This window comes from Caenorhabditis remanei, chromosome IV (genome assembly GCF_010183535.1).
Source record: "Caenorhabditis remanei strain PX506 chromosome IV, whole genome shotgun sequence".
In the NCBI taxonomy this organism is placed as follows: Eukaryota; Metazoa; Nematoda; class Chromadorea; order Rhabditida; family Rhabditidae; genus Caenorhabditis; species Caenorhabditis remanei.
Genome location: NC_071331.1, coordinates 16,860,662 through 16,885,956, shown reverse-complemented (window position 1 = coordinate 16,885,956; position 25,295 = coordinate 16,860,662). Strand labels below are relative to the sequence as shown.

Sequence of the window (25,295 nt, the reverse complement as noted above, 5' to 3'; positions counted from 1 at the left end):
CGGACTGTTGTTGTTATTGACAACCCATTTGTACGAATTGGGAAGACACCGACAGCTTCAATAATTCGAAAAACCTGCAAAATAAGGGTAATGAGGAAAACAAGTCACTTTATTTTCAAAAGATACGATTGGATTTTTGAGGAGTTGTGGCCCTAAAGAGGGCCGTTGGGTTCGGTGGGGTTGTTTTGGAGAGGGAATTTACTCCTTGTGTTCTCCGGTGTTCTTCTTTGGAAGAAGAACGGCTTGGATGTTTGGAAGGACTCCTCCTTGAGCGATTGTTACTCCAGCAAGAAGTTTGTTCAGCTCTTCGTCATTGCGGACGGCGAGTTGAAGATGTCTTGGAGCGATACGGGTCTTCTTGTTGTCGCGAGCAGCGTTTCCGGCCAATTCGAGAACTTCGGCAGTCAGGTATTCAAGAACTGCAGCGAGGTAGACTGGAGCTCCAACTCCGACGCGATGAGCGTAGTTTCCCTTGCGAAGAAAACGGTGAATACGACTGACTGGGAACTGGAGTCCAGCTCTTGAAGTCTTGGTTTTATTCTTTCCGGTGCTCTTCTTGGCTTTGCCTCCTTTTCCACGTCCAGACATTTCTTCGGCTTGCTTGTTGATCGTTAAGTAACTAACTAAATTTTCAGTGATCACCGCTACCAGATATAGATTTCTACGGTGGTGGGGCGGGGCGTAAGTTTCGAAAAGCTGTCAACAAGCGGCAGATGTGTCCCGACAGGAAGCTCCGCCCACCCACCGCAGCCAGCCCCGCCCCACCACCGCATGCTTTTCTGATAAGAACATTCGAAATCATTATCTGCATACTTGAACCAAGTCAACAGCCATCATGGTACCAAAGCCAGTCGCCGCCAGGGGAGCTAAGAAAATCGCCAAGACCGCGAAGAAGCCATCCGCCAAGACCAATAAGGATGGAAAGAAGAGAAAGGTCCCAAAGCACAGCTCCTTCAACATCTACATCTACCGTGTTCTCAAGCAAGTTCACCCAGAAACCGGAGTTTCCTCCAAGGCCATGTCCATCATGAACTCATTCGTCAATGACGTCTTCGAACGCATTGCTGCTGAGGCTTCCCGTCTCGCTCACTACAACAAGCGCTCAACCATCTCGTCCCGCGAAATTCAGACGGCTGTCCGTTTGATCCTTCCAGGAGAGCTCGCCAAGCACGCCGTGTCCGAGGGAACCAAAGCAGTCACCAAGTACACTTCCAGCAAGTAAGCAGTAATGCCGAAAGCAAAAAACCAACCGAACCCAACGGCCCTCTTTAGGGCCACAAATACAAAAATCCGAGAATGTTTGTGATTGAATAAAGGCATGAATTTGTATTTTACTTGTTGATTTCGTACAAGTTTCGATTGCTTTTGAAGAACTGCAAGCCGTCATTCAAATATTCAAATGATCCCGCATGGCCAAGCTTGAAAACAGAAACGATGAATACGGACATTGTAACTTTCCAGCAGCCGATTTCTCTGATCGATCACTGAAGCTGCATTTGCCAAACACTGAAAATTAAGAGAAGTAAGCTTGTATTATTGATTATTATTATAAATTTCGAAATGAAACGAAATCACAAGGAAATGCGGTTATTAAGAAGTATTGCGTTTACAATTTGAACCGTTTGGTGAAAATTGATTTAAATAGAAAACTCGGATTAGTTGGCAATAGAATGGAAACGAGGGAAATCTTCTACAGGTGGCACAATATTATCATTTTTATTCTTGGTCTTGTGGGTACAATTCATCACTTGACGACGGAAAAACTCTGAAATAAACTGTTATTTATTTTTCAATTTGAAATATGATTTTCTCACTTTTAATAAACATTCGGTATGGTCTGATAACGAAAAGAACACCGATTGGATCGATCATTGGATAGAGAATCAAGGAAATGCTGAGAATATTTGCATCAACTCCTAATGGAATCTCAAATATTGGGAGAATATAGAAAATGATGCATGGTATGAAAATGAGAATCATCGGTGTGAGAGTCTGAAAATATTCAGGAAATTGAAAAAAAAAAAAAGAGTTACCTGTATTAGAAGGGCAGTGAACAACACACGTTGTATTTTCATGTGATTCGACAATTGGGCTGTACACTGATGGGTCCGGGTATACGTATTCCATCCACAGTAGATTATTACTATTACCATACATCCCTGAAAAATATTCCATTTTTTGATTTGAGAAATCAGGGAAAACTCACGAATATAGTATTGAGCATGATTGCAGTGCCAATTGACAAGTAATTCAGAACTCTCTCATCATTTTCATCTCTAACAAAGTACTCAACAGCCACGTAATGAATTTCTTCTGGAGTCACATTGTATGCCTTTCCCATTGTTTCTCTGAATTATTCATTGTTTGAGTTCACTAAGAAAGGAGTTCAGAACCTGATTGAAATATCTTTCTCTGGTGTCAAATTGATTCCAACAAAACCACATCCTCCATAGACAACAGCAACAAGAATCATAGCGAGAAGGAAGAAAATGCGACGCCATCCGGAGAAATATATCAGTTTCTCAGGTCTTAATTAGAAAATTGTTTTTTAATGAAACTTCTGACTCACTTATTCATGGCGAAATAGCGATAAATGAATTGAGCAGAGAGGATCAGAAGTACATAACCAACAGAGATACAACATATTCCGAGATTGATCCAAACTCCCCATGGTGGTAGATTGAAATGATTAGTGAGAGTAAACATCATGAATGTTCCTCCGATAGTATGAAAGCACTAAAAATACAATGATATAAGTTTCCAGTGAATCCATGGACGTCATTCTACTCACCATGTGGTTGAGAGTTGCTTGAATCGAGAAGAAGATACTTTGGATAGAGAAGAATGTCATCAAATTCTTATATTTTCCAAATGATTTTCCGGACTTTGTTCGGATACAGTATAACAAAAGAACGTTAATTGGAATAGTGAAACATGTAGATACGTAATCGACGAATTCAGTTAGGCCCATCCAAGCGGGGCCTGTCAGTAGTCGTCCCATCTGAAAAGGACTATTTTGAGAAGATTAATCAAATGGAGATATTAGAAAGAGAAAACGTTTCTGACTAATAACATGATTAGAAGAACGAAAAAGAACGAATCCGAGACACGTGATATGAAATGAATCACACGAGTTATCATCTTCATCCAATATTCAAACATCAATTTGCATCGCTCTAGTTTATTAGATCGTTACTAAAAATTGAGAGATTTTAAAGAAAAATGTTTCAAAATTAAAGAAAATGAAAAACATGTGGTTTCCAAACTAGGACATCTGAGAACTAAATTATCTTCTAAATCTATACCATGAGGATGGTTTTCTATCCACGGTCTCGTTAATTTTCCTTCCAGAAAATTTTTATTCTGATTTTAACTTTTTTCAAGTGAACTCATATAGTAACGAGCAAAGTCGAAGACGTGACCGTCTAGCATGAACTTTGACATTATGAAACTAGGCAATGGGTACAATCAGATAAGACGTCCCCTTATATATCCCATAGTTCTCTCATAGAGTTCAATTCAAAGCGATATCAGTTCCTGCAACCAAAAAGAGATGGCCTGGGGAAGGAGTGTAACGATTGGATTGCGTGATTTCGAATAGATTTTGGGTAAGTCTGAACAAAATCGTAATAGTCAACATCCCCTTTTTTTTAGATCGAATGGACTATTGATTAAAGCAAACATCTAGTTTCGCTATAGGAGTCTAAAATGGAATAAACATGGAACAATCGGAACAATTTCGCATTTCAATCAAATTAAAAACAAAGATATTAACTGAAGGATGTTGGTTGATTGCTGCATTGATGACAATCGCAAATAAAAACTATTGGAACTAATTTTTTTTTTAAATAAATTTTTTAACTGTTTCACATTCTATTCGTTTTCACAGGAAAGAATGAGCTTTGCTGAGCTCAGTTCAGTAATTTTTTCACTAGAAGTGACAGCTTTCAGAGCATCCAAAAGAAATTTCAGCTTCATTTCTGACGGGTGAAACGAAGAAAATTGCGGGAAAAGTAGGGAAGAGAACGAAGAGAATCTATTGGCACAAATCCAAATTAGTCAATGAAGAGTAAAATCTATGTTTATGTCTTGATAGCGAGAAAAAAAGAGAATGAAAAAGATAACAATCGAGATATTCCCAGGAGGAGCTCTTCTGACTTGGAAATTAAAGAAGGTGATTATGAAACGAGATTTGATGGTTTGATTTCCAATGATTTCTGAAATAACAAACTACGTTATGCTTATGTCTATTCATCTTTTGAACTAATTCAGAAGTTATTTTTTTTGTGACGAAAGAGTTATTTGAAAGTAAAGATAATTGGAGGTTGGGTGGAGGTATAATTGAGTGTATCGAGTTACAAACAGATTTTTAAATCGGAACGTCAATTAAAAAATTCCAATTCCAACGAAACGAAGTTGATAGGAATGTGATATCGAAAATAACAACTGGAAATGTATATTTGTAGCTACGGTACTCCAGAGATTCCTAAAATCAGAGAGACTCATAAGAAATACAGTAGCGAGCATAAGTGAGTATACCTCCATACTTTCATGTGTATCTCAGCTGAAACAAGTACGTTTTGCATAAACTTTTTTTTCAAAAAGATAGCTGAAGTATCCAGTAAAGTCAACATAAGTTTTTTGTTTGAAGTGATCAGCTGATTTTTAAGATTATCGATTTTTCCTGATCTTGATTTCCAAATCCGAAAAAAAACTTTTTATTTTTGAACTGGACCTTATGATTTTTTGAGTTGCAAATGTTGAGCAACGTTCATAAAAACAATATATAATGTTAGAATGCTTCTGTTAATCTTGAACATCGTGCTACAGCTCCAGAAGTCTAAAATGGTATGCTCGGCTAAATCGTTATAACTCATTGCAAAATGGTCCGCATAAGCCGAAAAATGCGGCAAAAGATGCGTGTCATGTGTATTAACAATCTTATAATCAGAAATAATGTTTTTGAGAAAAAAATTTTTCTAATTTTTTCACTCGAAAGTTTTTTATTTCCAACTTTTGCCCAATTTTTCATGTTTTTTGATTTTGAACCAACTGTAATTAAATTAATGAAAATCTAAATTTGATGTTTCATGTAACATTCAACTCAAACTCGCAAAGTGTTACTGTTTTTTAATCAAAAAACATTTAAAAATTGGGCAAAAGTTGGAAACCAAAGTTTTTCGAGTGGAAAGTGGATATCGAGTTATCTATAACTACAGTAATCGTTCCCAACTTCATTTTTGGAACTGCTCTATGGACATTGCACCTAATAGACTCTTGTTATACACATCCGAATTCCCACACTTTATTTTCTGGGGGTATTCTAAAAGGTATTTATTTCACATTTGGGACACACCGCCCCTTAGAAAAAGAGGTCACTTCGTGTAACTTAACCCCTTCTGATGGTCATTCTTCTCCCTTTTCTGCAAATGTTATGGGCCTTTCGACTATTGGCAGTGGCTGTTGTTATAGGTATGAATAGTTTCCCTGTAGTTTCTCTCCTGGAATATGTCTGCAATCGCTTATGACAAGGAATGGTTGAACATTGATATTCAGAAAATTCGAATACCGAAACACTACTCCGTCAATTATTCAATCAAACGTATGATGTTGATATGAAACCATCTGATGATCTGACGATGGTTACGATTACTCCGAACACATTTATTTTGTTATCCATGGATCAGACACAAGAAACTATCCAATATTCGGAGGAATTCCTCTTGGTAAGAACCTGAACTCAGAAAAACTGTTGGAGAGCATATTCCACAGTCGGACTACCATGGCTCCCAAATCATTATAGTTATTTATCGTTAGAATAACATCAAATGATTAAATGTTCTATTTGCTTCGCTTGAAATTGGGTAACTGAATTTTAAAAGTACTGTAACTTGTATACTTTCTGGATTCCCTGGCATCTGTGTCTTCTGGAAAAAAGTTGAAATATTTCACTGAAAATTGTGAACTCTTAATCCATTTAGTTACATTAGATATTGTCGAGTATATTATTTTAATTAGTATTCCAGTTATATATAATTGCAACTTTCTCTTAATTTTGCAGAAATGGTTTGACCCAATCCTCTCCTGGAATAGGTCTGCAGTTGCTTATGACAAGGAATGGTTGAAAATAGAAGCGAGTCGAGTATGGCTTCCTGATGTAATCATTACAAACAGGTTTTCCAAAAACAAAATGAAGCAAGAAATTATCGATCAACTTTTAGTATTTCAATAGATGAATTGCTTGATAAGGATCTACAAATGGCTGATCTCCGATATAACGGAGAAATCAGAACAAGTCTTCCAGCAGTCGTAAGTTCTCCGTGTCCACTTCGAATTGAAAACTTTCCATATGATGTTCAAAAGTGTAATATTTCAATGGGATCGTGGAGTTTTGACCGAGATTTTGTTGCTGTTAACTCATCAGTTGATGTATTGTGGCCACAAAAGGGTAGGATTGAGGTAAGGTAAATCCAGGAGAGGCAGACATTTTCAAAATGTAAATTCAGGGAAACAGCGAATGGGAATTACTGTCAATAACTATGGTAAGATCTGACAATTATGATACTTTGATGGTAAGGTACAAATTCAAAAATTAACAATATAAATTATATAAATACTTGCAGGAAAGTTGGTTCTCTGAAGTCACATATATAGTGACTCTGAAACGAAAACCAGTCTATTATGTTCTTGTAATTCAAGCACCAACATTCATTCTCTGTACCATCACAATATTTGGGCTTTTCACTCCAAACAGTAATGAAGATGAACGATTATCGAAGGCTTGTTTACTATATTTCAGTTCCCAGCTTTCAATCTTCGATTCCCAGTATTTCAGGTCGAACTGTGCTTGAATATGTTTGCTGCAATCTCAATGATGCTCCAACTTGTTTCCGATATGATGCCAAAAGCCTCTCGTCTTCCTTTACTAGGTCTATTTCATTTCTTTTTCGAACCACTTCCTTCTTCTTCTTCTTCCAGGAAACTACATTATCGCCGAAGTGTTCGTCGTCACCGCGGCAACGATAGCTGCCATTCTCATTCAGCAAGTCCACCATCATGTGCACACAAGTGCAATACGACCCCCGAATTGGTGAATAGCCAAATGGCTTTTTAATGAGTTTTCACTCTGTTGTTCAGGTTACGTCGTTTTGTGCTCTGTGATTGCAGAAGGAGAAGAAATTCAGTTTCCGAAGTGAGCACTACAAGTAGTGTTGAAGTTCCTGAGCAAGCGATCCAATCATTCACCATTCTGAAAACTTCTCTGCACCAAGTAAATGACACACTTCTCATATTCATTCGTTTTTTCTCTTTTCATTCAGACCGCAATCCTAGTTCGTGACACTCTACAACGCATGTCATCTGTCAGCGAAAACCAACTGTTGTGGCTGAAAATTCTGGACAAAACAGATCTTTTGTGTCTTTTCCTTTTTCAAATGGCTAATGTCGTTGTTACAGTAATCTATTGGAGATGAGAATGCACTTATGTTGAATAAAAAATTTCGTTGAGACTCAACATTGAAAACATTTAGAATTATGCATGAATAAGATATGTCGGAAAATATGATGCCAATTATGCAAACACCGACGAATCAGTATGCAGACATCTCCTATCTTCTGAATTTTCTCATGTCGGCTCTTTTTGATGTTTCCATATATAAAAACACACCCAGATTTTCATATGTATATTAATTTGTGAGAGCTTACACCTTTCTTCAACGGAGGTCTCTCTCTCTCTTTTTGTGTCACTTTGCGACGACCTTCGTCTTCCATTGCACTCGCTCTTCTTTTTCTTTTTTCTTCATCTCTTTCCTATTTCTTTTCACAAACTTTCTCCGTCGCCGCGCGTGAAATTGAATTGGCTCTCTGCATGTCGAAGGCAAGCAAGAACGCGCGAAAAAAGAGCATTGACATGAATGTTATATCACTAGCTTCTACTCTTTATGTGTCCAGTACCGCCCGTGTTTTCTTGATTTTCCGTTTTTTGTCTTCCCTTCTTCTTCCATTTATTTACGTGTTGAAATTCGAGCAAATATGTAGAACAAGATGAGAGAAAAGGAAAGCACAGATTGCCTCATAGAGGCCACTGAGCCACTGAAACAATGCAGTGCTCATCGAAATTCGTCGTCGTTTTGTGAGGAGACGAAACGGCACGCGGTCAGAGAGACAACGTCTTCAAGACATACTCCCAAGAGAGAAAAAAGCATACACCAATGCAGAGAAAGTTTCTTGAGAGGAGAGAGAAGCGACCCGAATTTTCGGGTTGTGGTTTCTTTTTTGCTAGTCGAATCCATCGAATTGAAAAAAGAAAACACAAATATTTTTCGATTTTCTATTTCTCTATTCGTGTTTCTCTTTTTTTTCAACTTCACACGCTCCGTTGCGTTCCGACTGGTTCTCAATTCCCACTTCTTCTATCCATTTTACCGTCCCGCTTCAATATCAATACCTCCCCGTTTTTTCCCATTTTTATCATCCATTTGAACCGGCCGTCTGTTTTTTGAAGATGAAAGATAAAGAGACAGGTGTTGTGTGTTTATGTTGGATATCGATACATCTTACTTACACTCAACAAATCAAAGACATGGACAACAAAACAAAAGATATGTACACTCTCTCTCTCGATTTATGATACGACGGAAAATATCCAATTAATCTCTCGCCTCGGTTTTTGTTCTCTCTTTCTCAGATTCTCTAATTCTAAAGAAGGAACAAAAAACAAGATGAAGAAGAAGTGGTGCTCTCTCCTACTTTGAAATGTTTGAAGTACAACAATGTGTGTACTTCAAAAATCTCTTTTCTTCTAGTCTCACGATGAATACCAAATCGTTATGCAGTTGAGAGTTGAACGGAAATTTACGACTTTGTGCTTCTTCTTCTCTTCTTCTTCGTTTTTCTCTCATTTCAGCTCGATTGTCATGCCACTGGGGGTCTCCCCACACATGTTCCGCCATCTTCTCTTCTTCAGAGACTTTTTTCTTCTTTCTTCTTACTTCGTCCTTCTCTTCTTCTCGTCTTTTTTCCACCACGTAAATAATAGACAACTGCAAAAGAGTTGTGGGTACGTCCATGCCATTCGTCCGGTTCCCTATTTTCCTTCATTTTCGTTCTCTCTTTCCCTCTCTCAATCACTTTTTCAATTGATGGACTGTGACAGGTTTCGAATCCGACCATGTAACCCAACCTACTTTTGAAATGACCTCGACTGTCTCAATCGATACTTTGTTGCCGTTTCTATTACTTGTTTTGTATTCATTGCTGCTACATTGTTTCTCTCTTTCCCTTTCTGATACCTCTTGATTACTTTCTATTATTTATTCAAATGTCGTATGCTTTTGATTCAGATCAAAAAGATGCGGTGCCTCATCGTGTTCATCTCCTTGTTCGCCGTCTCTGCAGCTCTCAACTGCTACATTTGTAACAGTTTGAACCAGCCCGACTGCGTCACAAACTTTACAGGATTCAGCAAGGTAATAGATCGCCACGAAGCTTTTCCAAAGTTGAAGAAACGGAAGTTCTGAAGTTATTGTAAACTGCATGAGACGCCGTTTTATTATAGTACTAGCGGAATTTCATTTTCAAATCCATTCTTTCTTTTCTGACTATAGAAGCTTTCTGGCATTTGAGTAAAGATAATGTCAATGGATTAGAGAGTTATGACTTTGAAGAAATTACTAAGAAAATCAAAAAGGGTATTTTCAAACAAAGAGCTTTAGAATTCTATTCTAAACTGCCTACCCAAGTAGTTTAATTCAATCCTTGCTCAACACATCGAAATCTTCTCTCACTTCCAGGTCTGTCCAGTCAAGTCGTTCTCCGGATTGAAATCAGTGAAGCCAGTCGGATGCCGGGTTACCCGTCAGTACGTCAACGGTGAGCTTTGATATCTCTTTCGAAAGTCGTGAACTTTTACCTTCTTTTCTCTTTTTCTTCTTTTTATTTTGGTGCTTGGTAGGGACCAGAACTTTTTTTTTGAAAAAGAGAAAACGAAAAGTTGTTTCCGGTTCTCGTAAAATAAAAGAAAACTCAAATCTCTCTCTCTCTCTTTTCAGAGGAAACTTCGATCGTCAGAGAATGTGCCTACACTGGAGAGAATGTTGAGAGAAAATCGAACAAGGTGAGCATTATTTTCCACTTCTCTTCCAAAAAAAAGTCATCTTCTATCAAAAAATCTTTGAAAAATAAACCAAATCAACTCTTCAATATTCCAGGGATCCCTCGGAGTCTCACGTGTCTACTCTCAATGCTCCGAAGCTCTCTGCAACTCTGCCAACTCATCTTTCCAATTCATCACCGCCGCTGTTCTCATTGCTCTCTACAAAATCTTCGCTTGATTCCCTGACCTCTGAAATATGTATACCCTTACTTAAATCCGCTTAAACCAGTTTACTTTCATATAGAATTTTCCAATTTCTTTCAACACAGAAACGCATAAAATGCACGATAGTTCAACTGCTTTTAGTCCCCTAAACATTTCACTTTCCCCCTTTCCTTTCTTCTTTTTTTTTTTGTGAATCCACCCGTTGTTCATCTGAAATCTTCCCAATGCTCATTAGTTAATCGTTTTCTCTGTTAGCATATAATTTGGGTTTGCCATCTGAAATCATTGTTTCTGATTGCATTTTTCAATACTGCCTTTTTTTATATAAACTTATGAAAATACGCGGCCTCTTCTCAAACTTTCAAGAAGAAAGAAATGTGCCTCGTGAGCTGTAAAATCAGTAGTCATGAGCAGTAGAACAACACATACCATAGTTTCCATGGATATTTTCAATTAATATTTCTCCTAAAATGGCAACTGAAATCCGGATTCACCTGTTGAAAAACGGCAAAAATGCACCTGTTTCGAGAAAAAAACCGGAGCATTTGACTCCATCGTCACTTCATTTATTCTTACTTCATCACAACGTAATGGATGGTTTAATGAATGCGACTGGCAGGTAAGACAAGAGTAATTTAGAGGTTTAGATCAACTGTCAGAGGACAGGTTAGTGTATTTTGAAATCATATCAGTAAAATTGTCTTACGGTAGTTTGAAACATTAAAACAAACTTTCAGTGCTGCCAAAGACTTGGAAAACAAAAAGAATGGAATGAAGCTTCTCGGAGATTTCTCAAAACTGATGATGGCGGCAAATGCAAACGACACAAAAGGGTATGTTGTGTTACAGTGTTTCTAATCTGTTTGTTCTCACTTAGACTCAATCAAGAAGTGAGAAAATATAGTAGTCAAAAAGGTGTTCTCCATCATTTTGTCATTCATTACATGTGGCGTTCCAGTCAGAATACAGTAAAACTCACATCTATTACACATACATATCCTGGAGACACCGTCATTATTCGTCATTATTCGAGCAATTCGTCATTATTCGAGCGCTATATCAATAGAATGTTCTTTGAACTATTTTGAGTAACCTTAGCATTCCTGATATAGGAACTACCTTATACAATTTCAGAAACTTGCAAATGATAGGATTCTCGAACTGACAACTTTTTCAAAAGCAGAAAAGATATATAACCATTCTCTTAGTTTTTTTTCAGAAATTATTCATTTAAATCAACAAAAGTCCCTTCAATTCCAAAACATTTCCTTTCTCTCAATCTGAATCGAACTCACAATAAAGACGAGAACCTTCGTCACCAGTTCTGATGTCAAAATTAAAAATTCTTATTGTAACCCCGCCAATCAGAACATTTTCACCTGCTCGTTTGATCTTGTCACACTCCACAAAATATTTTCAGAGTGACATTTAAAACAGCTATAAATAAGAGCAACAGTTAAAAAAAAACACTTTTCAGTACATCTGAAGCACTCGTCAGTTTGGGCACTGATTTAATGAAGATGAAACCTCAGAACAAGACGAATACTGATATGGGAAAGATTGGAACGGCATTGGTAAATATTGAAATCTCGGAAACTTCTTCCTTGAAATGAAATTAATTTCAGACGGACATACTGAATAACAGCACGGAAACCATGGAATACAGTAACATAACACAGTCTTCGAGACAATCATTTAAAGATAAATGGGGATGGTTGAGTCACAAAAACCATGTATCAAACACAACGGACTATGGGAACAACTCGACAGATTTTGGAAGTAATGGAACTGATAGTCTTTTACCAAACTTCGATAACATGTCGGAGGGTCTGGGAGCTAATGATCTCAGCTCTTATTCACACAAATCGTATCCAGTCAATTTGAATATGACCTACAGCCATCCATCGGTATTGAATTTCTTCTGCAGTTTGACAATGATTGCATTCTTTTATTATGTTCCGAGAATGGCCTACTTTCGACTAAGCAATTTATCGAATGACTACAAACACTCTTCATTCGTTCCCATCGTTTGTCTCTCCGTTATTGCATGTCTTGGAGCTGGAATTCATATTGCAAATGCTTATTAGTGAGTCTGAAAGGTTTACGGTTCTTACGAAATCATTACTTTCAGTCATGCGACAAACAATATGATGGTCAGTATGCTCACGGGTAGTTTCGATTCCGTAGAATTCGATATGTTCTCTCCATTCATCTATAAATCTCTAACTGCTTCCGTCAATCGCATCGTCTCTCCGATTGTTAGTCTTCTCTGTCTTCAACAAATATCAATTCACTCCAAATACAACCTTCAGATTTTCCAGAATTCGTTTGTTTTAATTTAACCGAAAACTGTCTACTGCAACTTTTCAGATTCTTCCAACTCGCTTACTGTGTCATTCACATAATTCTAGTGACTGCATACTCCTTCTACAACGAATACAGATTTATGACGTCCATTGATGGAATACAGTACCCGGATTCAATTCACGTATTATCTTGAGAAATAGATATGGATTTCAAGAATTCATTACAGGTCGATCTCATTGATATAATCCTTCCACTTATCACTGCATTTCTTTTCTTTTTCGCAAAGCATTCAATCTCTCGACAATCTCTCTATACAACTGAAAAGTATGGACCAAATGGACCAACTACTCTTGATCGAGTCTCTAAAGTTGTGGTTTTCCAAACGGTATTTCTTAGAGAAAACTGAATTCACCCCTTTCAATTAATTTATAGATCATGGTGTTCGTTGCAATTGGTGCAATATTCTACAGTCCATCGGCAGCAGAAGAGGAAGTATTGGATTCAGATGCAATGACTTGGTATTACTTCTTCATGACTGCTCAAACACCCGTCGTTCATTTCGTTCTCTTCCGTTCACTTCTCCGTTCTCGTAAATCGACTCGCATCTGTTTCTTGGTTTGTTGTCATTCTGGAGAGAAGATTTATACTGCTGATAACGGAGTTGAATTGAATCAACAGCCAAGAACAAGTGAGCCAAGTCAGAAGAATGGAGAAGAAGAAGACGATGAGAATAAAGAGGCGAATACAATGGAAACATTGGATCATAACAAGATTGTCATCGTTCCAGATGGAAATTTAGAGAGATGACCAAACGAGAAAGCTTAACTCCTTTTCATGTATTGTGCATATATATTTGGGACTTTGAGTTTTGAAAAATAAATATTTGGATAAAGTAATGTTTTTTCTTCATAGACCAAACAACTTCCAGAGATGTAAACGATGAAATTTTCAACTTGTATCTGGAACATCGTCTATTTTTCTAAGTTTAAACATAGTGCTTTTGAACGGTGATTCCTATTTTATCTTATCCTATTTCGTAATATTATTTCGAATCAAGAGTTTCACTGAATCACTTCGCCTCAAAAGCTACAGTATCTCTATTTCTACTTTCTCCAATACTCATACATCCCCCTCAAATCTCATGACAACATCTGAAAATTCAGTGATTTTCAGGCGAATTTTTCAATTACTTTTGACATACAAATTCCTAAAAATGGCAAGAATTCACCTGCAATTCGTGACCGAGTACTTCTTGACGCCGCCTTCCACTTTCCTTCTTTTTCCGCTGTACACGTATTGAAGTGGAACTTTTTCTCGGGATCAAATATTTTTAACCTGGAAAATTCGATTCGTGGGTCATTATGTCTAACATGACAGAAGAGTTTGGTGGAGATGAAATGTAAGTGTTTATCTATTTACTCCAAAAGTTTCCTCTCAATTTAGATCATCTTCAATCAGCCCGGAAGTTTTCAAACTGTTGAATGGCACAGATGACGAAGTCATTAATATTTCTGTAATTGTTTTTTAAATTCTATGTACTCATCTGAAAATTTCAGTCTGATCTATCGAACAACACGGAACAAGCGAATATTCTCTCGTTGCTCAACAATTTTTTCCCGAACTCAACCACAACAATGACACCAATTGATGCTGAGGGGCTGGAGTATGTGAATGACTTATCTGGAAATGAGTCAAGAATAATAGATTTGAACAAAGAGTATACCCATGATGGTTCTCTGATGACAGTCAGTTATCTTGTTATGATTACTTTCATATTTTATGTTCCACGAATCATTTACTTTCGAGTTAGTCGAATATCAAAGGATCGACAAGTTCCCGGTTACTTCCTCATCTGGTATCTTTCATTAATTGCGTGTGTTGCTGCAGTCATTCACTTCGGATGTTTCCAAATGTCCATCTCAGGATCCTCTCATTTCAATTCTTCCATCACAAGTTTCGAAGAGCAACTCTCCAATTTTTATATTTCAAAAGCATCAGCAGCCTCTATAAATCGACTTGTTGCACCAATTGTTGCAGTTCTTTGTATCCAACAAATTGCCACGCATACCCGATTTGATATTCCGATTCTTCAGGAAGTGTAAGACTGGAAAATAATACGATTACTGACTAATCGAAGCATATTTTCAGTAAAGTTCATGCTCTTCTGTGCTTAGTCATCACAATATTTGTCGTTGGATACTCTTTTCTTCGTGAATATTTTGTGATGTCTGCTCTTGATAGTTCGAGTGAAGTGTATCCTGACCGTATTCATGTTTGTTTCCTAAACTGGTTACAAACTAAATAAATTTGAAATTTCAGGTGGATCTCTATGATGTCATTGCACCTTTGATTACTTCAGTTTTATTTTTCTTCGCCAGGCAAAACTTATCTCGACAATCAGTTTATTCAATAGAGCAGTGTGGACCCAATAATCCAACCACATTGGATCGGATATCGAAAGTTGCAGTGTTTCAGACGGTGAGTTGAAAAACTCTGTAGTTGTAAACTGGTACGAATTCACGAGAACGTTTGTGTACTCTTCCAAAAATTCAGACAAATTCTAAATCTTGATTGATATTAGAAAAAAACGGCGAATACTAGAATTGAAAGTAAATGAATTCATTCAGGTAATGATATTCTTCACATTCGGATCACTTCTGATGGCTCCATCTGAAGAACAAGAACGTCATGCAGACTCTAGTGGTTGGTTTCTTTCAATATTCTTTCTGACTGCTCAGACTCCATTCGTCCATTGGGTTCTATTCCGATCATTGCTTCGTTCAAGGAAACCAACTCGTTTATGTTTTTTGAGTTGTTTCGGACAAGAAGAGAAGGTTGGAGTTGCTCCGGAAGATGTTGAAATGGAAAGACAACAAAATAAAGAAGCAAATAAGAAAAAGGATGAAGAAGAAGAAGAAGAAGATGATGATGAAGATGATGAACCAGAGACACTTGATGCGAATAAGATTGTGATAATGCCAGCGAGTCAAGTTGAAGAAATTATTAGAAGAGAGGCTATCGAGATTATTGAAGTGAATTCAGAAGATGTTCCGGAAGAAAGACATGAAGTGGCAGGAGCAGCCAATGAGAATATTCAGAATGCATGAGAGAGGAGAAATAACAATGATAATAAATAATAAATGAAAGATTTTCATTTTTGCATCTTTTATTGTGGACTTCATGAATAACCATTAAAAAAATTTTAACCGGAAGTACTTAATTTTTGAAGAATTGTGGAATGACGTCTGAACTTTTCAACATCCCATTGATTTTCTATTAAAATTAATTTTTCATTTAATAAAAACTGCTAGAAAGTAATCATGGTTGATCGTTATAAACATCCCGGGTATGTTCTAAACAACGACAAAATGTTAAAGCCGATACTTCAATTTTCTGTTTCAGAATGAAATGTCACCGAAGTAATTTCCGGTTTAAAGGAGAAAAAGATAGAATAAGAATGAATGAATTGGAGTCTCTCGACGAAGATTATGGAGAAAGTGTGAAACGGTTCGCTTTGTTTCATTGATTATGATAGAATCGGTATAAATTTTCAGACGAAAAAAGAAAGATAGGTCAAGAGAGCGTAGTTTGAGGAGAGTGGATGAAAGGAGTAGAAGCAGAAGTCGTCAGGATTGTGAAAGAGATCAAAGTAGAAGAGAAAGCAGGAGTCCGAGGAAGCGGAAGAGCTCGGAGAATAGAATTAAGACACTTTCGGACCGTTCTAGAAGTAGAACAAGGAGATACGATCGTGAAAAGGAACGGCGCCGGGAGGATAGAAATGACAGTGAAAGAGAAGATGGAGACGAAAATGATAGGGATAAAAAGAGTCGGGAAAGGGATAGACGTCGTAAGGATAGAAATTCTAGTGGAAGGAAGCAGAGCCGTGATGATCCTGAACGAAGAAACCATTCGATTCGCTCAAGAAGCAAGAAGATGAGATCTCGCAGTTCTGAATATGATTCAAGCAACTAGCTATTCTTGATAAATCTTATCACCCTGAACTGCGCGTATCCAAATAAACGAAGACCTGCAAATTTTTAATAATTTTTGATTGTGATCAATATTAAAGTTTTCAAATTGCGAATTATCATAAATATGTTATATACATAAAATGCGATTATTCACAAGATTATCGTTTTAAAAAACTGAAGTAAATCGGAATAAAACTGAATAATGCGAAGATGTTGAGAATCTGGGCAAGATTTGAATAAATAATAAATTACAAAGAAAAAGCACCATGACAATAAATAATTACTCATATTAAAAGAACCAGAAAACATTTATCATTGGCGACGAGCATGGTTTGCATAATTTGGATGAACCGGTGGAGCGAATTCACGAACTCTCTCGTGATCATCGTCGTTGTTTTCGTTTAATTGATTTGTCAAAATAATAAAGATTTGATTATTGAGCAGTTGGAAACGACGAATACGCTCAACCATCTTGGAAAGTCTCTGGAACAAAATACATTTCTATATAAGATAAACCTTGTAAACTTACAATTTGATTAATAATTTCATCCTTTCCATCTCCTTTGTTGACCCGATGAAGATGATAGCAGAAATCAAGAACTTCAAATCGTCGATGTTGTCCCAGTAGCGTGATCAGAGTGAGTCCTCCCCATTGCAATGAATCTCCGAACAATTCTCTGGAAATTGTAATAATTAAAGCGTGAACTTCCAACTTGAATCTGAATATGAACACGTATCGAGTCCAATTATCTCTATTCCTCTAAATTTAAACTGATCATTCCAACGTTTACTATAGGCTCATGACCTTCGATGAGTCAAAATCATGGATTTACGTCCAGCCTCTGAGCGCAGTTCTGGTATGTTCTGGGAAGCTATTAGGTTGATGCATAAGTTTCTTTCTTTTTTTGGGTAATTTTTGGTATGAAATTTCTAGAAGACTAATAGTTCACATAATAAGAAACATTGTTGGTTAGTACCTATAACTCATTGTGATTATACCTGTGACTTGACGTCCACCATCCGTTTAATCTCAGCCGGAGGCACGTCAAAACACTTGAGTAACCCTTTTTTGCTACCACTTTTCGTCTCCATTTTTTTCCTAGAAAATGTTGACAAGAATGGGTGAGCTATTCAGAATTAAAACAAGCAAGAAAAGTCATTTATAAAAAACAAATAAACGCATTCCAACTAAGCAACGATAGTTCAGTGCGGGTCCCGGACGAAAGGTTAGGATCAGATATTTAGGAGTGTGCGAGTATTTTTGATATTTCTTTAACTGTAGATAGGGAAATCGGTAGAAATGTTTATTATTAAGTAAAGTGGACATTGATGTTTCTAAATTTACTTTGTTTCCGATATTCACATCAATTGTCCTTTTTCGGAGGAAGCCCCAAGTCAACATCATCAAAATCACGTGATTTTTGAGTTTGATGAGGCCTACTGCTCCAATCTCTAAAGCAATCCACTAAATATTTTGCACATTTTCAGATCAATGTATGTACTATTGACTACTTACAACAAAATAATTCAGACTTATTTGTGAGCGTTGAGAAGAGACCTAGACTCCACTCAGGTCTAGTACACAAAATTTCTCGAAAGAGCAAAAATCATAAGAAATTTATCAGCCAAGTTTTATCACTTAATTTGATAGCTGTGTCATAAACTTTTTTATGGCATAACTTACTCATTTTCCCCTCTAACTTTTACAAATAGTTTGGTACAAATGTTCTCTCAAATATTTTTGTAATCTGTTTGAACCCAGCTGAACAATGATTTCTCGTTGCTCTCAATAGTCTGATCTTAACTTTTTTGTTTTCAACATTCCGACTGAAAATTAAAATGAGATAACAAGATCAAGTCTTGTTTTATAAATTGCAATTAATTTCTTATAAAGATCTTATTATTTTGATACCAATGCGACAAAAATCAAAAAACCTTCCAAAATAGGCATTTGGTTGGCGATCAAAAAAGCCATCGTTTTCACGAGCGGAGTGTCTAGGCACCAACTTGAAACATTATATGTTAGCCACTAAAGAGGTCATAAAAATGCAAAAATGTTTGGGTTGAAAAACAACCTCATCGCTTAGAGACCGGGGACCAAAGTCACACCTTCAAAAAAGAAAGAAACTTATGCATCAACCTAATACATCTCTGGAGATGTTTAACAATTTCAGGCAAACAGTATTGCTTTCATGGTACAACTCGTTGTTTTCTCACAAGGAAATTCCTCTATTGGTAGTGCACCTGCCTGGGTTAGTTTCTTCTTTTCTCATCGAGAACACAATATATCTTTTCTAGGCGTATGTTTCGCTCAGTTTAGCTCTTATCGCGACTATTTGCATCGGAGTTCTGTTTATGATGGCTACTAAATCTTCTCACGCTTCCCCAAAACTTGGGTTCATCCTGGCCGCTGTGGCTATGTTCAGCGCTATGGGTTCTGGATGCTCTCTTCTCCCAATTAAAGCTATCGTAGGTTGCTAGTTGAACCGGATCAGGTCGAATATTTATACTCAGGCAACTGATGGCACAGCTAAATCGAAAGCGTCGAATGGGAAACCTAGCAGCAAGAACAAAAACCCACCGAAAACTGAGGAAAGGACAAAAAGAGAAGATCCTACAGCTGAAGATTATGCGAAACTCGACTTTGTGGATAAGATTCCGCCCAGTGCGTTCATGCTTCTCATAAATGCTGTCCTAACATTTTTGATCCTTGGAATGCTTTTAATAATGTTCCTCCTTAAAGTACGATCCAGTGGTGGTTTTACTCAACCGAAGAAGCAACAAGTAAGACGAATTCATATTGGTTCGACCCCAATTGTTCTATTTTCAGAGTAATCGCGACAGTGACCGACCGAAAAGTGGAGTTAGTGAGCTAATAATAATTTCTTGAACTGGAGTAACATCTTTTCAGCGTCGTTCCCCTGGTAAAGTGAATGCACCACCACCGAGGGAAGATTCTAGAAGACGTGATGAAGAGGACAGGTGAAACAGATAATTTTTGATATAAGAACTTTGGTGGTTTTCAGAAGAAGAAAAGAGGATTTGGATAGATCGAGAGATCGTAGAAGAAAGGACGACAAGAGCCGAAGTCGTCAAGATCGGGATCGTGATAGAGAAAGGGATCGCAGTAGAAGAGATGTCGAAAAAAGCAGAAGTCCGAGGAAGAGCCAGCAGAAGAGCGTAGAGAGAAGAGAAAAAACCCGATCGGATAAGGATAGAGATCGTTCTAGAAGCAGAAAGGAACGTGAAGACAGGAGCAGGAAAGAACGGGAGGATCGTGATCGCGAAAGAAGCAGGAAGGAGAGAGAAGATAGGAGTCGGAAGGAACGAGAGGACAGAAGTCGGAAAGAAAGAGAAGACAAGAGCAGAAAAGAGCGAGAAGACCGCGACAGAAGCAGAAAAGAGCGAGAGGATCGTGATAGAAGTAGAAAGGAACGAGAAGATCGTGATAGAAGCCGGAAAGATAGAGAGGATCGAGACAGGAGCCGGAAGGACAGAGAGGATCGTAGTAGAAAGGAAAGAGAGGATCGTGACAGAGACAGAAGTCGTAGAGATCGGGACGATCGTAGTGATGATAGAAAAAGGAACAAGAGTCGTGATGATCGTGAAAGAGGAAGTCGTCAGGACCGTCCAAAGAGTAGACAAGACAGAGTCCGCAGTAGTGAAGATCGTCCAAAGAGCAGACATGATAGATCCCGTAGCATTGAAGACCGCCCGAGAAGCAAAAGCAGACATTGAAGAACTCATTTTGAGTATTATTATGAAAGTTTCTTGTAATAAATCGAGAATCTTATCAGACTTGTCAAAAATCGGGCCGGCCCGGGCCGAGATTTTTCTTGAGTTTGGCCCGGCGGGCCGGGCCGGGCCAAAATTTTTCCTGATTTCAAAAAATGGGAACCCGTTTTTACCAAATTTTATTTGAAATTTTTCGAAAAAATAGAGTAAAAATGCCTTAATTATCATACATATTCACATTTTACCTAAAATTTCCAAAAAAAAAATCAAAAACTCAACATGTTTCAAAAGAGCCTGGCCGGGCCGGGCCGGGCCGGGCCGGGCCGAGATTTTTCCTGAGTTTGGCCCGCCGGGCCGGGCCGGGCCGGGCCAAAATTTTTTCTGATTTCGGCCCGGCCCGGCCCGGCCCGGCCCGGCCCGGCCCGTGACAAGTCTGAATCTTATAACTCACTCTGCGTTCACATCGTTATCATCGCGCGTTGGTTGACATAAGAAAAACTGCAAAGCTGAGTAGACACGATACCATTCCACACACTCATCGATCCAGAACACTCCGTTTGATGGATATCCTCCAGTCCAGATCTGAGAAATTAAAAAATCGATGAAATTGAACAAAATTGATACCTCATCATTTGCGAGCATTTGTCTGATTCGAAGTAAGAAGTTTTCGAAAGCATTCAGCCCACAGCATAATCTCTCTTTTGTCATTAGTTCTGCTTCTCTTGCTATTACTTTCTGTCCTTCATCAACACTGACTTTGTCTATAACTTCGGTCAAGTGAATTCTTGAGAACTTCTCTTCTAGCTTAACTAGCTGTTTCATTTGCTCTTGCGCATCTGCAACAAAAATCGTTCAAAATAGTTTCAAAAAAGGTGACTTACTTCTTGATGGTGGTTGGGGAACATTTCCAATATATGCAGCCGCTAGAAAGAGATCGTGAGTCTCTTCTTGTCCGAGAGCCACTTCCAGTTGTTGGCAGAAAACTATCATGTTGCCGAGTTCTCGAAGATCTTGACAAAATTCTGTCTTGAGTTCCGGGTACTTTCCAACAGCTTCCAAATGATGGCAATAGTATTGTAACAACGCCGTACTCCCGTAGTCGGCTCTCGGGAGTTTACAAATTTTAGGCATCATATTGAATACATTTTTCACGTGTCTCTTGATTTTATCTTCCAGAAGTCGATGCGTCATTTTCAGAAGTTCGTCCAGAATAACAGCGATTCCTTGGTAATGTAGAAGGCGAGTGATTGCTTTCAGATGCTGAGTTCCGATACATTGACTGTAAGCATTAGATATATTCATGAAAGCAGCCATCAATGATTTCGATCCCCAGTAGTAAACTTGTCCGACTGTTGGAGGTTTCTCTCTTGCTGGAGTCTTTCGGAAAACATGCCGAGCCCGAACAAATCTGTGAGTTGATCCATTGTACACAAAGTTCGGCACGAAATCGTAGTTGAGTTCCCAGAAAACATGAAGAGTAATTCTTCCATGTGGCGAGTTGACGGCGTGATTAGCTTCCTGGAAGAGATCATCAAATGGAGCAATTGAATGAAGAACTTTTTTGAGAAGTGTATGACAGAGACGATTGGCTTCTATCAGCATATCCAATTCTACAACAGAAGAGAGTGGTTCGCTCTCGAACTTCCAAATCGCTGCATCTAGTGCTTTCAGAAGTGCCATGTTGACTCTTTGAGAAACAACTCTGTTCAAATCAACCGATCGTCCTAATAATTGAACATGTCTTTGTTGGAGAAGACTCTCGAATCGTGCAGCGGACGGAGAACGGATCATTGTTCCGGCTCGAAGGATTTCAGATTTGAATCGTTTGTCGAGAAGCATACATGATGCAAGTTGTTTGTAATGAGTGAAAACCATTTCGGATAGTTTGTAGACAAATTGATCAAAACATAAATTCACTTCAGCTTCAACCTCATCGTAAAGAAATTGCTTGTGGAAGTTGAACAGAGAATATTGTGCAGCATCATTGTAGAGATCCAATTGGTAAAGTGCTGATTCAATGAGAGATGGTTCATTACAGGACAGAATATAATCGGTCAAAATCCATGGCATTGACATTTCGATCGGGAATTGAATACGTTGTCCCATCGTCATTTCCAGATAAAATTCTCGGAACCACAGTTGACTTAATTCTCCAGCTTCTGTCATTGAATCCGAAAGATTGAAAAGTGCTGGCCAATGTGCTGATTTCAGAAGAAAGTTTGAGATCTTTTCAATTGTGCTTTTGTCGAGTTCCTTTCTTAAAATCTTCTTTCCTCCACATAACTTTTCAGATATCAATGACTCCAACTGAGTTCTAGCCATATACAATTGAGTACTACCCGGAGCGGCGGCCCTTCTGGGAATTCGAATATCTGATGAAGACGAATTGGCTGAATCCACTTTCGATCCAGATTTTTTTGATTTACTCTTTGTATCCGTGACCCGGTTCAACTCGTATCCAACGTCATAAATAGAGTCTTTTACTGATTGCAGGATACTTGCCAATAAATCTTTCTTGTTCTTCACAGCTTTCTGTAGAGGATCGTTCACGGCATACTGAATGAATGATTGTAGTTCCACGTAGACACACTTTCTAATGGAATTTGACATCTCCGGTTCCATTTTACCAAGCATAGATTGAAGACCCTTTATCATTGCGATTATTTGAATAAGCGCGGTTTTCTCAGCTGCTGAATAGTTGTATCGAGTTGCTCTTTCGTATTCTTCTGCATCATCAGGGCAGTCTCGATTGTCTTTTGGATTTGTTGGGTGTAATAGTTTCCAACTGATTGTTTCTACGACAGCACATGACCATTGACACAGAAGTTGAATACCGGAGAGTGCAACTGATGTCAGTTCGCGATGTTCGCGGTCGCTACCGATTCGATCGGAAATCTCTACTTCGTTATTTATTTTCGCAAAATTCGTCACGTAGCTTTCATGTTCTACTCGTATGCTCTTAACTTTTTCAACGATGTTAACGTGGCATTTGTCGGCTGAAAATAACAGAAATTAAATAAATAAGAACATCAGCAAGAGATATTAACATACATTCTTTATCACTCAATGGCCATTTACTCGCATCATATTGTGAACTTCTTCTGACAAAAGCGAAAGGTTGAATCTGCATATCTCCGTATAGCGGAACTACTTCGAGACTTTTGAAGATTCTATCGAGATTTTGAAAATTCAATCGTTTCTTCTGTTCAAGCTTCGCAACAATTACAGAATCTCCATCCAATAAGAACAATGAGAATGCAATCACTTTGACATACATATGCTTCTCATTAGGTGATATATATGCACTTTTTTCATACATATGAGCACAAATACTGATGACGTCAGATAGTAATTCTTCATACCCTTCGATCTGCAAAAATGAAATAAAAATTTTAAAGTTACTAAAATGGAAAACTCACAACTTTCAGTTTAAGCTTCAAATCATCTTTGATTTTATTCTGTGTAGCCAAAAACATGCTCAAATTTTGCATTCTTTGAATTGAATCGGTATCAGACATAGTTTGAAGAAACTGTGAAGCCCTGGAAATGTATAAATTCAGTAAACTTCCATAACTTGTGGAGCTAACCTTTTGAATGTCGAAAAATCATTTTTGATAGACGCCTTCATGTTTTTCAATTCATCAAGAACAGCAAACATGTTGATAAATCGTCCTAATGTCAGAAGATAAGCTTCGGAGACGAAATCCTTCCTTTTCTCCTGATGACACAAACGTTTGACTTCGTCAGCAAATCGTTTGATTGCTTCTAGCTGAAAATTGTAAAAATAAATAGTGTTTCAATAAAAATAATAACTAACTGTGAAATCCATGAAATGCATGAGTTTGTCAACCTCTGGCTTGAGAACATGCACTACCATTTCATTGATCTCCGTTCTATTTTGTTGATCATTCGATTTCGCCATTGGTACTGCTCTGGAACAACATCTCCATGTGTATAAATGAGCTGCATGTTGCAGTCCATCAGCAAGCATATCATTCTGTAACAACTTATCACTTTTCAAAGACAAATTCAAGAACAAAACTTACAAACTGAGCATGTCGCGTCGCTTCTTCACTGTATTTTGCAATTCCCGTAACAAACGCGCTTCTATCCTCGAAATTTGTATCAAAGTTTGCACTGGAAAATGAATTTTAATTTACTTCCAAAATTTATATTACTAACCGATATAATAAAGGTAATGCTCTCGCTTCTATGTCTGGCTGATCATCTGGTACACTAATAATGTCGAGTAACTGCAAAACATCTGTTGTATTTACTCAGTTGGGTATTTTTTCAAAACTTACGTTGACATTATTCAGAGCGGCCTCCAAGACGTTGCTGCTCATTTCGTTGTCTGGTTTTTCAGTATACCATGTGCCAAATGTTCTGAAAATGAAAAGTTAGCACAAAGGAACGAAGAAACTGTTTGAGTGAGTCATGTTCGATTTTGGGGGCTCATAAAAAAGGGGACGCAAACACCGAGGGTTCACACTGCAGACTAACGGAAAAGTTTTATAGAAAAGAAGCGCGATGCGTTTTGTTTTAAATTTATACAGCTGAATGACTGAAATGGAAATGTTCCAAGAAACCTATTTAGAAAGTGTGAACAAGAAAGATGAGTTTTGAAGATTTCCATGAACATCCTGTCCTAAACTACAATATCTATCTTGTGATCTTGCGATCTTTAAAATTTGCCAGAAACAGAACAAATAATAATAAAGCTCGGAAACTGAACGATTGAACACAAATCAATGGAAACATAAATATTTGATAAAAAATGTTTTAAAGGAGCATTAAGTGATATTTGATTGAGGTCTCACAGCGAGCGAAAAACTACGATACTATAGTACTTTTTGAACTCAACTGACCGATGTGAGCGTTAAAGTAGATTCACAGTGCGTGACTCAACTTTTGCAATTTCATCTACTATTCAATTTCATCTATGGATAACCACTTATTTTCCG

General features: G+C 37.8%; 12 protein-coding genes across 12 annotated transcripts; 7 read left to right on the top strand and 5 right to left on the bottom strand.

Annotated features, from left to right (window-relative positions):
- Positions 1-198: 198 nt before the first annotated feature.
- GCK72_014706 (uncharacterized protein) lies at positions 199-588 on the bottom strand (the record flags this gene model as incomplete). The annotated part of the gene is made up of 1 exon (XM_003108026.2): positions 199-588. One exon carries the CDS (start codon positions 586-588, stop codon positions 199-201), a length of 390 nt encoding a protein of 129 aa, XP_003108074.1.
- A 247-nt stretch (positions 589-835) lies between these two features.
- On the top strand, positions 836-1,222 carry GCK72_014705 (uncharacterized protein; the record flags this gene model as incomplete). Its single annotated transcript, XM_003108275.2, has 1 exon — positions 836-1,222. One exon carries the CDS (start codon positions 836-838, stop codon positions 1,220-1,222), a length of 387 nt encoding a protein of 128 aa, XP_003108323.2.
- A 433-nt stretch (positions 1,223-1,655) lies between these two features.
- Positions 1,656-2,473, bottom strand: GCK72_014704 (uncharacterized protein; the record flags this gene model as incomplete). Its single annotated transcript, XM_053730417.1, has 4 exons — positions 1,656-1,765; positions 1,815-1,992; positions 2,207-2,348; positions 2,394-2,473. The coding sequence occupies 4 exons, from the start codon at positions 2,471-2,473 to the stop codon at positions 1,656-1,658; spliced, it is 510 nt and encodes a 169-aa protein (XP_053585189.1).
- Positions 2,474-2,565: 92 nt separating this feature from the next.
- GCK72_014703 (uncharacterized protein) lies at positions 2,566-3,001 on the bottom strand (the record flags this gene model as incomplete). The annotated part of the gene is made up of 2 exons (XM_053730416.1): positions 2,566-2,736; positions 2,792-3,001. The coding sequence occupies 2 exons, from the start codon at positions 2,999-3,001 to the stop codon at positions 2,566-2,568; spliced, it is 381 nt and encodes a 126-aa protein (XP_053585188.1).
- Positions 3,002-5,429: 2,428 nt separating this feature from the next.
- GCK72_014702 (uncharacterized protein) lies at positions 5,430-7,472 on the top strand (the record flags this gene model as incomplete). The annotated part of the gene is made up of 10 exons (XM_053730415.1): positions 5,430-5,472; positions 5,557-5,726; positions 6,062-6,174; positions 6,222-6,459; positions 6,507-6,572; positions 6,624-6,689; positions 6,836-6,929; positions 6,979-7,090; positions 7,138-7,270; positions 7,320-7,472. 10 exons carry the CDS (start codon positions 5,430-5,432, stop codon positions 7,470-7,472), a joined length of 1,188 nt encoding a protein of 395 aa, XP_053585187.1.
- A 1,878-nt stretch (positions 7,473-9,350) lies between these two features.
- Positions 9,351-10,331, top strand: GCK72_014701 (uncharacterized protein; the record flags this gene model as incomplete). Its single annotated transcript, XM_003108014.2, has 4 exons — positions 9,351-9,467; positions 9,792-9,870; positions 10,050-10,114; positions 10,209-10,331. The coding sequence occupies 4 exons, from the start codon at positions 9,351-9,353 to the stop codon at positions 10,329-10,331; spliced, it is 384 nt and encodes a 127-aa protein (XP_003108062.2).
- A 457-nt stretch (positions 10,332-10,788) lies between these two features.
- On the top strand, positions 10,789-13,432 carry GCK72_014700 (uncharacterized protein; the record flags this gene model as incomplete). The annotated part of the gene is made up of 8 exons (XM_003108345.2): positions 10,789-10,937; positions 11,056-11,151; positions 11,796-11,892; positions 11,944-12,404; positions 12,450-12,644; positions 12,689-12,806; positions 12,852-13,010; positions 13,058-13,432. 8 exons carry the CDS (start codon positions 10,789-10,791, stop codon positions 13,430-13,432), a joined length of 1,650 nt encoding a protein of 549 aa, XP_003108393.2.
- A 554-nt stretch (positions 13,433-13,986) lies between these two features.
- Positions 13,987-15,732, top strand: GCK72_014699 (uncharacterized protein; the record flags this gene model as incomplete). Its single annotated transcript, XM_003108171.2, has 6 exons — positions 13,987-14,024; positions 14,069-14,138; positions 14,182-14,723; positions 14,774-14,897; positions 14,945-15,103; positions 15,253-15,732. 6 exons carry the CDS (start codon positions 13,987-13,989, stop codon positions 15,730-15,732), a joined length of 1,413 nt encoding a protein of 470 aa, XP_003108219.2.
- A 296-nt stretch (positions 15,733-16,028) lies between these two features.
- On the top strand, positions 16,029-16,597 carry GCK72_014698 (uncharacterized protein; the record flags this gene model as incomplete). The annotated part of the gene is made up of 2 exons (XM_053730414.1): positions 16,029-16,132; positions 16,180-16,597. The coding sequence occupies 2 exons, from the start codon at positions 16,029-16,031 to the stop codon at positions 16,595-16,597; spliced, it is 522 nt and encodes a 173-aa protein (XP_053585186.1).
- A 311-nt stretch (positions 16,598-16,908) lies between these two features.
- On the bottom strand, positions 16,909-17,421 carry GCK72_014697 (uncharacterized protein; the record flags this gene model as incomplete). The annotated part of the gene is made up of 3 exons (XM_053730413.1): positions 16,909-17,079; positions 17,126-17,273; positions 17,402-17,421. 3 exons carry the CDS (start codon positions 17,419-17,421, stop codon positions 16,909-16,911), a joined length of 339 nt encoding a protein of 112 aa, XP_053585185.1.
- Positions 17,422-18,788: 1,367 nt separating this feature from the next.
- GCK72_014696 (uncharacterized protein) lies at positions 18,789-20,334 on the top strand (the record flags this gene model as incomplete). Its single annotated transcript, XM_053730412.1, has 6 exons — positions 18,789-18,848; positions 18,895-19,065; positions 19,111-19,380; positions 19,427-19,459; positions 19,508-19,578; positions 19,623-20,334. 6 exons carry the CDS (start codon positions 18,789-18,791, stop codon positions 20,332-20,334), a joined length of 1,317 nt encoding a protein of 438 aa, XP_053585184.1.
- A 444-nt stretch (positions 20,335-20,778) lies between these two features.
- GCK72_014695 (uncharacterized protein) lies at positions 20,779-24,677 on the bottom strand (the record flags this gene model as incomplete). Its single annotated transcript, XM_053730411.1, has 10 exons — positions 20,779-20,913; positions 20,956-21,167; positions 21,213-23,327; positions 23,383-23,701; positions 23,751-23,871; positions 23,919-24,100; positions 24,149-24,328; positions 24,378-24,468; positions 24,514-24,584; positions 24,636-24,677. The coding sequence occupies 10 exons, from the start codon at positions 24,675-24,677 to the stop codon at positions 20,779-20,781; spliced, it is 3,468 nt and encodes a 1,155-aa protein (XP_053585183.1).
- Positions 24,678-25,295: the final 618 nt, after the last annotated feature.